A 13,008-nucleotide genomic window follows, 5' to 3' on the forward strand; every position below is an offset into this window, starting at 1 on the left:
TAAATTACATAATAGTATATCCAAACTGGTACATTAGTAGATAAATAGACCTATAACCAATATATATGGCCAAGTCTGATTTATCCTCTACAATGTGCTCCATTATCAAAGCTCAAACATAGTTTTTGCTTGATCTTGATAAATTGATAAGAAGTGCTGTCAAGGAAATAATTGGATTGCCAATCAATAGCCCAGACGGTATGCTTTATAGTTGCAGGAAAGTTCGTGGTCTGGTAATTATGAAAGCATCATGGGAAGCATTCTTGCAACACATTAATGCATGCTACCTGTTAGATTTCATTGATGATCCTCTTCTTGCGACTACAAGAAATTTCGCACAAAAAAATAAGAGCCAGTATACAACACCTTGGTTTCCCTTCTGAGGAATAGCTAATGGGCGAAATCTATGGAAGAAACTACGAAATAAACAGTTTGAAGAATGGAGAAAACTTAACCACCATGGTAAAGGTTTTTCGCATTTTTCAGAATGGTCAAAATCAAATTCCTGGATTTCAACCAAGAAAGGCCTTTCCACCTCTCAATGGACTAACGCTATAATATGAATTGTAATGTCGCAGTATGCAGTGTCCTTGGTAGGAGCCAAGAATCCTGTTGTCATTGAAATGAATACGAAACCCTCCCTCATGTTCTTGGTTGCTGCAGAAAAGGGGAACTGTTGCAGAACAATTGACATCACTGGGTTAGAAGCCAAACTGCTAAATGTCTCAAGAAGTCTGGAAAGTTTGACGTTTATGAAGAAGTATACTGTATTTCCTCCAATGGCTCCCCAAACGTGCCGACATCATAGCAATTGATAACAATAAAAAGATTGGCTTCATAATCGATCCCACTATCAGATTTGAGGGTACTGAATTACAACCACAAGAAGTAGATTTGGAAAAGAAAAGACAATATGAACCCTGCTTTACGGCACTTATCTGGACGAGAAATACCATATACCTGCTTGTTGCTGGGAAGTAATTGGTTTGCTCTAGGGGCACTATCTCCAGATTTTGTACCAATTTCTTTTATCGCTTATGGAAGTACAAGATATAGCCATTAGACATTCCTTGTTAATTGTAAACAAACATCTGTACAGTACTATATATGAAAAATAAATTATTCCTATCAAGGATAGGCTGTCCAAAAAAAAAAAATAAAATAAAATATTGTTGATCTACAATTAATTTAGGTGCTGTTACCACTCGGTACCCCTTTTTCAAGAGCAGCTATCCTTTTTGGATTCTTCTCTCTTTATTATACAGGGTGGGCAAAATAAAACTGACTCAGAAAATCTGTAAATGAAAAACTGAGGATCCAAAAGTCCTGATTCCACTTCACCCAGAAACCACTGGCAGAACTCAACACGCGAAGGTTCGTCTGGCTGCTTTAACACATGCACAACAGTAAATTTGTAAGGCTGCAGAAGCAGGTCCTTTTTGATGTTTCGATACGACGTTCTCTTAATTCCACTTGTACAGATAAACGGTGTTGCGATTTCATCGGACTTTGTTCCAGTTTCCTGCACTCGAGCAATGTTTTCTGGTGTTCAAACTATTTTAGGATAGTTATGGTTTTTATTCATTACAGAGCCCATTTCACGCCATTTTACCACTAAGTTTTGCACTTCAGCCTTTGCTGGAGGTTTTGCCAAAACATATCCAGTCTGAAACTCTTGTGCAAACAGTTCCGCACACCTTTTCCAAGAATTGTGCTTCGCATAACACAATTAACATGTGTTGTTTTATTGTGAGCACCATTTTGTGTTGCATTCAACTGGCCACTAAACACGTCTGCTCCTCTCACTCACTCAAACGTAATGACACAGTGAAGCTCGGGACAGAGCGTGCAATAGGTGCACATGTGATAGCAACCCTTGTTGCATTGAAATCATGGGTCATCCTGCATTGTCAGGGTCATTTCTGCATATAAATTCATATATTTCAAATATATTTCTGCGGGCCATTTTTATTTTGCCTACCCTGTACTACGAGTACATGAAGCCCAGTCATTCCATTGGAACAACTTAATGGTAACAGTTCATCCATTTGTTGTGTACTATAAGGGAATATATTAGTTTTGTTTTCATCTGTATGAAACATGACACAGTTCTTGTTCATGCCTTCCAAAGAAAACTTCTTGCTGTTTCGAAAACAGAATTGCTCGCAACTTGAAAAAGATATTTTACTTTTCAGACAGTTCAGCGGCCCAAAATAAAAAAATCAAAAGTTTCGCAAATTTGTGTAACCATCAGAACGATTTTCAAGGTATTGAAGCAGAGTGGCAGTTTTATGACACTGCACATGGCAAAGGAGTTTGTGATGATGTTGGAGGCACAATTAAGAGACTTGCAGCAAAGGTCACCTTCAAAACCCTCTCTCGAATCAGATGACATCTCGACAGCTGTTTGTATGGGGGAAAATAAACATTTCTGAGTAAGTTTTCTGTACATTACAAAATATGAAGAATAACTAGAAGAGGAGAAACTTTTACATGTGCGATTTGATAAAGCAATTGCTGTTAAAGAAACTCATAAATCTCTTTCCTTTCTTCCAGAATCAACTGAAGCATTTTCGACTTCTGAAGAAACTGTTTTAAGTATAAAATGACTCCCAGAGTTGAAGATGTACATTTTGAACACTGCTGCATATGCCTATGACAACTTGTGGTGGATGGGATGTATTCTCTCAATGGATGCTATTGATTGTGAAGTTAAGATATAGTTTTTACATCCAGATGGACCAGCACATCCATCTCTTATCCTAGAAAACCAGATGTTCTTACCATACCAGAAAACTTCATTCTTTGCAGACTGAATCCAGTTACAGCTACAGGGAGAAGATGCCATTGAACACCATAGAAAATGATAAAAGCATCCAATATGCTAGTTAATAAAAAAAAGAGATCCTTTATCAATAGGTATGGAATCATTTTTTATTTTTGTGTTACAGGTTTAGAACATTCATTGTTGCTCTCACAAGAAAATTTAATTTTTACATGGGATACCACCTTGAAATTTGGACTGAATATCTAGAACACATGTATCTTTAACTGTAAAATTAAAAAAAAAAATAAATAAATAAATAAAAAATTCCGTTTTAATGGAAACTGAAAATAAAAAACTTAAGGAGTGAAACAGGCCCTAAAAAAATCCCACAATGATGTCATGTTATACTGTATCCTATTCATAGGCTTTAAAATGACACTTTCCGCAGGTCTGAAGCTATCATAGTTTTGTAGTAAATATAATTTAAGTGTATGTGGTCAGTGAATTTTGAGGATTTTAAACAATTTAAAAAATTCGTGCCTATGTCAAAACAGAGAGGTTCAGATATTTTAAAAATAAAAATCTTAAAACCTCTTATGTAAAGGTAGGTACAGCTGTCAAAAGAAAAAGTGGCCACTCTCCTGAAACAAAGTTCCCTTCAGGTATCTTTGCTACAATTCGGAGACAGGCGATGTTACATGTTGTTGGACCACGTTGCCTGATATCTACAGTTATAATTGAAGTATTCTGTGTGTTATTCGATAGCGTAATGGTAGCGTTCAGGCCTCTTATTCATGAGGTCCTGCGTTCGACTACAACCTCGTGCTTTTTATGTTCTTTTTTTTTTTCTGTTTTTGAGAGAGACAAACTATACATAATGGCTCCTTTCTCTTTTACGATTATTTTAGTAATTAACATCAGGTTCATTAATATATTATGCCATGACTTTATGATTATGATATTGTGGCTGCAAATGGAAAGAAAAAAGATTTTATTCTCAATAAAAATATCTTTCGTGGCATAAACAAAACAATTTTACTGGTGTCGGCCTTAAAACATTCAAACAATTCAGCGTTCAAAAAACAAAACTAAAAGCCACAATTCAATATTTAGTCTATCTTCCTCTTATCTCGATCATCTTGCAGTCGAGTGGGCATGGAATTGACTAGTCTTTGCAAATAGCGACTGTTCTTAGACACGATATTCCAGGCATTCTGAACATACACACATAAATGTTCTGTCCATGGGCAGGTCTTTCATTGCAAACCCAGCAATCTCCAATCTTTCCTATTTTCTGCCTCCTCTTAGTCTCTGCATATGATCCACATATCCTAATGTCGTCTATTATTCTTTTCAACCAGAGACCCAACCAATTCCTTTTTCTCTTTCTAATCAGTTTCAGCATCATTCTTTCTTCACTCACTTTTTCAAACACAATTTTATTTCTTATTCTATCTGTCCACTTCACACGCACCATTCTTCTCCATATCCACATTTCAAATGCTTGAATTCGTTTCTCTTCATTTCGTCATAATGTCCATGTTCCTTCCCCATACAATGCCACACTCCACACAAAGCACTTCACTAATCTCTTCCTTAGTTCTTTTTCCAGAGGTCCGCAGAAGATCCTTCTTCTTCTATTAAAAGCTTCCTTTGTTCATGTTTGCAGTTTTTCTTGGGAAGGATAGGCCTAAATGCAATAACATCCCGTTGCTTTCCGCACACCACTATCTCTTTCGCATCTTATTAAATTCCAGGGGGCCCAAGCGTGGAGATGAGGAGAGTGGATTTGACTAATTGGGCCCTCCGGACTTCACCGAAAGTCACAGCAAGGGTTAAATATTAATTCTATCAGGATGTTTGACCCGATCAGAGACCGGGAAATCTCAATTAGCCTTTGCCACCCCGCATCCTGGACTAGCTTCTATGAATCATCAGAAAATCTTAGAGTGTGATTGGGCCAATTTTTCCGAAAATGTTTCCACACTTTTGCCCTCGTAGCTCAGCGGACGAACATCGGAATTTGGATGTCAAGGTCTCAGGTTCAATTCCTCGTTACTCATTTTCATTTTATTGTGGTTCAAGATAGTATAATGTAATAATACAAGAAGAAAAACTAATACCAGTATTATGCAACTGGATTTTTCCAAACCTAATATTAAATTTATGTTATTTATATCGCTAAAGAACGATAACAGAATATAAATTGTAAATATCAGTTTGTTTAATTAATATAATATGTATTTAATTATCTAAATAAAATAACCTATTTTACAAAGAAAGATGGTTATTTGTGTTATAATAATTACTTACATAAAATACAGATTATTTATATTGCGAAAGAACAATAACAATATAAATAACTTGAATATTATTTATATTGCTAAAGAACGCTAACAATATAAAAAACGTGAATATTATTCATATGGGAAATCACAGGTTTATTACAGATGTATTTAAGAAATTGTAGAAGAATAGTAATTAGTAACAGTGTCCTATTTATTCTTCTTGGAGCAAAATTTGTAACTTTTAAAAGTGTGGTTACTATGTTGAAGTGTATGTGTTGCAACAGATGCTTGATTTGTTATGTATGTGAGTCAGTTATGGGATGCTTGATGTCGTAATTATAGTTTGATTGTGTTTGTGTGACTATTGTGTATTAATTTATGATGTATGGTACGTAAAGCTGCATATTTGTGTTATAGAAGTGTTACATATGTGTGTTGTTAATGTTTTTGTATGTTTCAAATTGATAACTGATATTTGTTTTGCAATCGCAATGTCTAATTTACGGATTGTTTATGTTCTGTTTACATCGCAAAAGCTAATTTAATTTTCTTTTCCATTTCTCTTTATGCCTATCTTTTTTGTGTATAAAACTATAGCCCTAACATACATATGTAAAATAGGGCTAACCCCCATTGGAGATACAGTAATAATAATTATTATTCATATCGTTATAAAACGATAACAGAATACAAATGATGACTTGAATTTTATTCATATCTCTAAAGAACGATAACAAAATATAAATAACGTGATATCCATAAAGAATGATAACTGGATATAAATGATAATTTGAATATCATTTACATCGCTGAAGAACGATTAAAAAATAAAATGAAAACTTGAAGGCCCGAACCCACAACCTTTGAATCATTAAACAAGCACTCTACCACTGGTCTACGAGGCGCAGATATGGAACACTTTCATAGTTCCGGAACTGCTTGTACAAGCACATATATCGTGTAACATCGCCGCGACCCGAAGTGGACTTTGAAAATATTCGCTGTTCACGAGTGCGGCCACTTTTTTTTTTTTTTGATAACTGTACAAATATTCAGAAAATGAACCAAATCTATGATATCAAGGTTTCATGCAATTGTTGATTTGACATGGACCGATCCATCTGCATTCTTGATTGTTTCCTATTCAGGGTAATTATTTAGGCTACTTCTGTGCTAAATTGAACGTGAATCAGTATGGTGAACATAATCGAGGATCAGTAAAGCCTGGTTCAGACGGTGCTAGTTTCTGTGATGGATTCCAAGGTGGCTGCGCTGATGGCTGACCTGTGTGCTCACTTGCTGGCTCCAGTGTTGCCTATGGTGATGGTAGTTGTTCACACGGAGCTGGCTCTTTTCACAGTTCAAATTGGGAAATCATCTGCTGTTTCATCTGTTGCCAACTCTCATGGTCAAAGAGAAACTAAACCTTGAGTGGAAAACAACTAAAGTCCTACATTAACAGTAGTAAATGTCGTAATAAGGTAATTAAGCCATAAGTGCAAAACAGCTAAAGTCCGATATTTAATTGTTGTTTCTTAGAAACTAAAGAATATAGAAAAAACAGGTTTAGTTGGAAAACAACGAACATGGCGACATGGTTTCAGTGGTGATATTATATGATCATCTTTGGTTCCAGCCTGCAAACCATCACGAAAAATAGCAAGGAACCTACCCTCGAAATCCAGCAAGCTAGCCATCCAAGGAGCCACCAGAGCGCATTACTTCCAGCAAATGAGCACGCAGGCTACCTATCAGCGCAGCCATCTTGGAATCCATCACAGAAACATGCACCGTCTGAACCGGGCTTAACAGGTTTGGTTTGTTCAGGTTTTTTGTATGCCGAACAAAAAACTATTAATATGCAGAATCGAGGAAAATGGGTGCGCTTCCATACAGGGGCAGTGGCATTTCTCTAAAGTTAGAGTCCAGTTTAGCTGTGTGTGTATTAATCGAAAAAAAATGTCATATAAACATGCGTCCTATTCTCAATATTTTCTAGCCCCTAATTTTCGATTAATACACACACCTAAACTAGGATCTAACCTTAGAGAAATGCCATTGCCACTGTATGAAAGCATGCCCTCCCCCCCCCTCCAAAAAAAGGGCTACACTAAAGAAGGCATTTCTTTTCCTTTACTGGCTATTGTGAGATCCTAGTGATAAACACGCAGTTTTACTTGGCACCCATGGTGAAACGATACATTTCCCTTGTAATTCATCCTAGACCTCTCCTACGTTAACCAATTATATCCCAGTGTCCTATATAGAGGACAGTAGCTTATTTATTATTTTTAGAAATCACAATGTCCTAATTAAGTTAATTGTGTGTGTCAAGTTACAAACTGAACTGTTTTGATGTATAGGCTAACATAATATTTTGCACTAGGTTTTTATTACAATTTTATTTTATTATTTTTTTCCCTTACACAATTGTACTTTGTACTATAGCCCCTATCACTACCAATATCATCCGAGATTTTGGTAATGTAATTATTGTTTTGTGAATATTTGTAGCAGATAGTTTGGTGTTTCAATCTCATATAGAATCGCTATCATCAACAATGCTGGCTGACTCTGACAACAATGCAAATATTGGTGTCCTCTAAATAGGATGCTGGGATGAAGTTTAATATAATATAACACTCCTCTTTGCGCATGACGGTAGGCCTATTCCGTTTGTTATGAGCTTATGGCTGCCCAGTATTTAGTGATATCAGAGCTTATTATTACTATTCTGTGGAGAGTGAATCAGAGTGAGTAAGCACTGCTGCCGACGGCCAGTGTATTTTGTGTGAATCTGATTCAGATGCAAAGTCAGACCTCTCAAAAAGATGATAAATACTTCATTTTAGCAGTTTGGGATTTTTTAGGAATTTCTGTCTGTGGGTGAAATTATTGTGAAATTCTATGGGCGTCACAGTCCGAAACAATTCATACATGTGAAGCTGATCAGATTTGGGTACAAATTATGGGCTCTTTGAGGAACCAGTGAGTACTGCTTCAATTTTGACCTATATTGTGGAAAGAATGCTGTGGAAAGTGACAAGGATGATTTGTTGTTGGAATCGAGAGTGATTCTCAACATGTTCCACTGTGTTGGACACCCAAGTAGTTGTACTGTGTTCATTGATAACTTTTTCATAAATCGTGATATCCTTATTCATCTTCAAGATACAGAGCAACAGGAACTGTAAGAGAGAGCCTTACTGGAGAATGTCAGGAAGGAATTGAAGAAGCAAGATCGAGGTACATTTGATTATCAGTATGACAGAAATACAGAAGTACTTTTGTCCAGTGAAATTACACCAAATATGTCACTATTTCCACAAATTATGACAACATAAATCCTAGAGTACTGAAGACGTACAATTCTCACACGGGAGGTGATCATCATGATTTGCTAGTAGGAAAATACGCGATTGGTATCAGAGGAAAAAAGTATTACTGGCCCATATTTACAAGAATGATAGACATGGCATTGGTGAATGCATATCTCCTATAGACACATCCATGGGGCAAATGCACTGAATCTTCTAAATTTCGGACGTGCAGTGACTATGCCCTATCTCAAACTTGACACAAGCGGGAAACAACTAGGGGTCAATTCCACGATAGGTTGGACATTGAAGTTAAAATTTAAATTTCGTGTTCAGTATATGTTCTTTATATCATTTTCTTCAGGAAAGTTCATATTTTCAGAAATTAACAGAAAAGTTCGATTTATTTAATTCATCTTTGTTTTACATACATCCGAAGTGAATATTTTTAGTGTGTACTTTTGATCTGTCAAATTTACTTTGGCAGTTTGTTGCCAAACCATAACTTAAAATTAATAAACAAGGCTGTTATCTGTTGTAATTCTATTAACAGAAAGAGAAGACTTTAAAATCAGTGTCAATTTACTTTTATGAATGTCAGTGAGTTTAAAAATTTGCTATTTTTAAAGTAAGTGTTTTTATGTAACACCCGTCACAGAATATGCTTAAAGTTACTCTCTTGCTCTCAGTTTTTGTCCTGAAGGCACCAATTTTTGAAAGTAAAGTCGAAATATGATGCCAAAAGTACAGTATTTTTTAATTTTTTTTAACTAAAAATAACAAATGTTTTAATGTGACGGGTGTTACAAAATTAGAGCACGGAGAACACAGGAATTCTGTATTTTGATTTATTGCAGGTAGTTCCCACAACACATTATTAAATAGGTTTCAAATGTTGGTAAATCTGAAGTTTAAGTTATCAACAGTCGTCAATATCTGTTTCCTCCAAAATCTTACTTGTCTGAAAGATTTCCCACCAAATTTACATTAAGCTGAATGTTTGGTCGAAAGTTCTGATTTACATAAAAATTATAGGCTACAAAGGTAAATGTACTTATGTTCTATTTTAGTTAATCATAGTACTTTTCTATTCTATAACATTATTTCTTGCGTACTTAACAAGGAATGAATTACTGAAGATATTAACCACTAGCATAACCTAAAAATAAATGTACATTGAGCTGCTGCATTTTTTGGATACACGAAACTGCATGTTAACCATGCAATTATTTATTTTAACGTTTTGAGATAGCTGGATACCGTATATATTTAATTGCAGAATGGGGAAATCAACTGCTGAGAGCCAACCTGAATGCCCTAGGCGAAGAAAATTAAATAAAGATAAAATTCTGTGGTGTTCGAGTAAAGAGGAATAAGTAATTTTTTGTGCAGATGGAATTTTGTTCCCCAGATGAACACACAAGTTAAATTATACAAGTTAGTGTGTAAAAATGAAAAGAATACTAGCAGTTGTGTTTTGCGTAGAAAAGTATTTTCAGTAAGAGTTCTAAGTTTAAATTTCACTTATCACCAAGCTCATTTTATGACATCTCCCTTTACCCAAACAGCACAGATATGAAGACTATTTGCAGAAGGAGAGAGAGAGAGAGGGACAAGCTTAGGAGAACAAAGAAGCTATCAAGAAAAGAATTTACTGCTCACAGTAAGAAAACAGAACTGAAAGTTTAAAACTAAAGGGCAAGAAAAGCTGCATTAATAAACACTAGTGTTTTCAGTGAAACGAAATTCCAGTCACTAGGAAAAGCTGTCCAAATAGCAAAAATTGAGACAGCTCTGAGTATGATGCTGCTTAAGTTGTTGTATTTTGTTTTGTAATTACAGTTTTAGTAAAATTTATTAATTTCCATTGTGAGACATATAAATTTATATTTAGCATTTGTTGAAGTGAGCATATATAGGCCTACTAAAAAGTAAATTTATGTTAGGAACAACAGTTTAATATCAAAAGCGAATCTGTACTTCTAGCCACATTATTTTGATTTTATGGCTGTATTTTTTATTGTACATTTCTATTAAATATTTGTATTAATTTACTTTAGAGCGTCAGAAGTACAATTTTGAAGCTGTAAACATCATATTTGTAATTTACTAAGTGAAAGTTAACTTAAAAAAAATTGCACACTTTGAAAACATATGTCTACCATTGATATTAGGCTACCAGTACTCTTAAGTCTATGTAATGAACTACAGAAAATGTATGTTCTATGATTTGAACCAAAAAAAAAAAAAACCAAATGTGAAGTTTCTTCAGACAAGTAACACCCGTCACATTATTAAGTAACACCAGTCACATAAGGTTAATTAAATTGTAAGTGTATGGCTTAATATTTTAATTACATTACATCCATTATATCACTCGATTCCTTGAACTTTCCTCTCACTGAAAATAGGTAACACAATTAATTCAAACTGTGAACTTCACAGAGTTATCAGTTAAACTGTATCATTAATTTATGCATGTCTTTTTCATGTTACACCCGTCACATTGTTTATTTCACTTATATCACCTGACAAATAATGGTTACAAAAAAAAATAATTAGTTGTGTCTGACAAGCAAGAAGTGGAGATTCATTGGAGTATAAAAGAACTAGTAAAAATATTTTATTAATTATTGTATTCCAATTAAATTTCGAAGAATCTCTTTCTGAAAGTAACACCCGTCACAGTGGAATTGACCTAGGGCGACCTTCTGCATCACCGTCTAGCCATCTAAGAGTTGTCCCTGATGTCAGGATGGAGTTGGACAAATCATTACCCAAAGAAAGGAACAGAGAAGATACGCACAAACTGGCTGTGGAGGAAACCGAAATCATACTGCGAGAAGTTTAACGTCACACTGTGCAAGCAATGTTTTGCACCATTTCATAAAATATGACTTTATCGGGCATATTTAGTAATAGTTTTTTTTTTGCCATTTCATGAAATATAACTGTATCAGGCAAATTTGGTTCTTGTGATTACACTAGATCCCAGCGTCCTATTTAGAGGACAGTTATTTTCTATAAAACTGAGCATCTCAATATATTATGTATGATAGGTATAACTTCTGCTGGGCTTTTTAGTGTTTTTTCCAATAAATTAAACATCAAAATGTAGAAAAAAAATAATAAATTAGGACTTAATGAATTAAATTTGTAAATAATTTTAGTACATGGGGAAGGGAAATGTCTCCTTCAGTGTAGTTGTTCTGGAGAATTACCAAAACTCGATTAAATGTTAAAAATTGTCGGGGTCGATTACGTAAAATGACATGGCCCCAACAGATACAAGGCGACTCGAGTATTATAGATAAACCTTCAATCCTCTCAGAAATAAACCAAACCTCATTACCAACATAGGAGGTTAGTCTGTCACAAATTATTCCTTACCCTTTTCCTCCATGATCGGAAAGAATATCTGGATCTTTTCCAACTCCCGGTTTGGAAATTAATGCTCTCGACTTCGGCCTTCCTTTTGAACGCGTCATAACTGATCGTTGCTTCGTTAATATTTAAAATATTCGTTACCTCCAAGCCAATTCAAAGAGACGTCATTCAAACACCGCTAGGCTAGACCAATGTTGCCAGCTACACCTCGAAAACTTCCTCAGCCAAGCAGAGAAAAATTTCCCCAAACTTGAACATTTTGCGAATTTTGAATTGGCACAACAAGCAAAGACTACAAAGTGACTACACGAAAATGTGTGGACACGAACGAGTTAAAAGCAAACTCTTTGGTTAGAAGAGAGATTATGTGGCCAAGTTACCTTGTATACAGCGCTCTTAGCGGTGTCACCTCGAAACACGGCAGACATGAAATTAGCGCCTTCCGTTGTATAAATTCGTCTGCTTACAATGTTTTTTTTTTTTTTATTTATTTATCGGTCGACCAGCAAACTTGCTATAATAATATAAAGAGTGCGCACAAGTGTGCATAGATGCAGAGCACTGCCATCGTGATCTAGACCAGGCCGTAATGCAGGTTGTGTGACGTCACTCGATGAGTCGGGCTTTTCTATTTGAGTATACGGAGCTGAGTGAAATATATTACTTTATAGCAGTGGCGTATACTGGTTTAAGGGCCTGGGCTACCACTGACCCTATTATTACACAAAATATATTTTAAAGTCCCTTACCTATTTATATATGAATTCCAGACGTCTTGATTGGGACGAAAATACTTTGATGACTTCGTCATTGAAATTACAGTTGGGCCGCTTGCGAAGTTTCTGTAGAAATGACTTTTCAATGGACATCAGTGCCAAGCCGGATAAACGTTCTTGTGTATGAGTTGATCTACAGTAGGATTTTATTCTCTTCAACGCAGAAAATGTTCTTTCTACTGATGCTGACGTAGCTGGTATTGTCACAATTAATGTTGCCAATTTAAGGACTTCAGGAATAACTTGGTTCAGCTGGTTTTCATATATGGCAGATAATATTTCATGGATAGGTTTGTTCGAAAAATCAAAGACCTCTGCTGAATATATTATACTTAATTCATTTTTCAAACGTACTTGATCAAAGTGACTGTTATAGGACTGAAATAATTTGTTTAGTGCCTCATTCGGGAAGTTTTCTCTATAAGCAGAAAATTTTTGAGAATCTAGAAGATATGTGAACTGAAGCTTTCCAT

At 35.3% G+C, this 13,008-nt stretch overlaps 1 protein-coding gene and 1 long non-coding RNA gene across 5 annotated transcripts in view; one reads left to right on the plus strand and one right to left on the minus strand.

Moving 5' to 3' along the window:
* The window catches only part of LOC138704943 (uncharacterized), a 130,268-nt gene extending 127,144 nt beyond the window's left edge, over positions 1-3,124 (plus strand). The window contains exons 3-4 of one of the 2 annotated variants that reach the window (XR_011333486.1): positions 2,196-2,435; positions 2,557-3,117. This is a non-coding gene — a long non-coding RNA (uncharacterized lncRNA). Of the gene's footprint in view, positions 1-2,195; positions 2,436-2,556 lie in introns of both variants that reach the window. The other variant, XR_011333487.1, reaches the window with a different exon arrangement.
* LOC138704942 (histone H3-like centromeric protein A) overlaps positions 1-12,061 on the minus strand; it is a 105,074-nt gene extending 93,013 nt beyond the window's left edge. The window contains exon 1 of one of the 3 annotated variants that reach the window (XM_069833394.1): positions 11,763-12,059. In XM_069833394.1, coding sequence (XP_069689495.1) covers positions 11,763-11,860 — 98 coding nt within the window. In that variant the 5' untranslated portion in view covers positions 11,861-12,059. Of the gene's footprint in view, positions 1-11,762 lie in introns of all 3 variants that reach the window. The other 2 variants (XM_069833392.1, XM_069833393.1) reach the window with 2 other exon arrangements.
* Between the last annotated feature and the right edge of the window lie 947 nt (positions 12,062-13,008).

Source organism: Periplaneta americana, chromosome 8 (assembly GCF_040183065.1).
Source record: "Periplaneta americana isolate PAMFEO1 chromosome 8, P.americana_PAMFEO1_priV1, whole genome shotgun sequence".
Classification (NCBI taxonomy): domain Eukaryota; kingdom Metazoa; phylum Arthropoda; class Insecta; order Blattodea; family Blattidae; genus Periplaneta; species Periplaneta americana.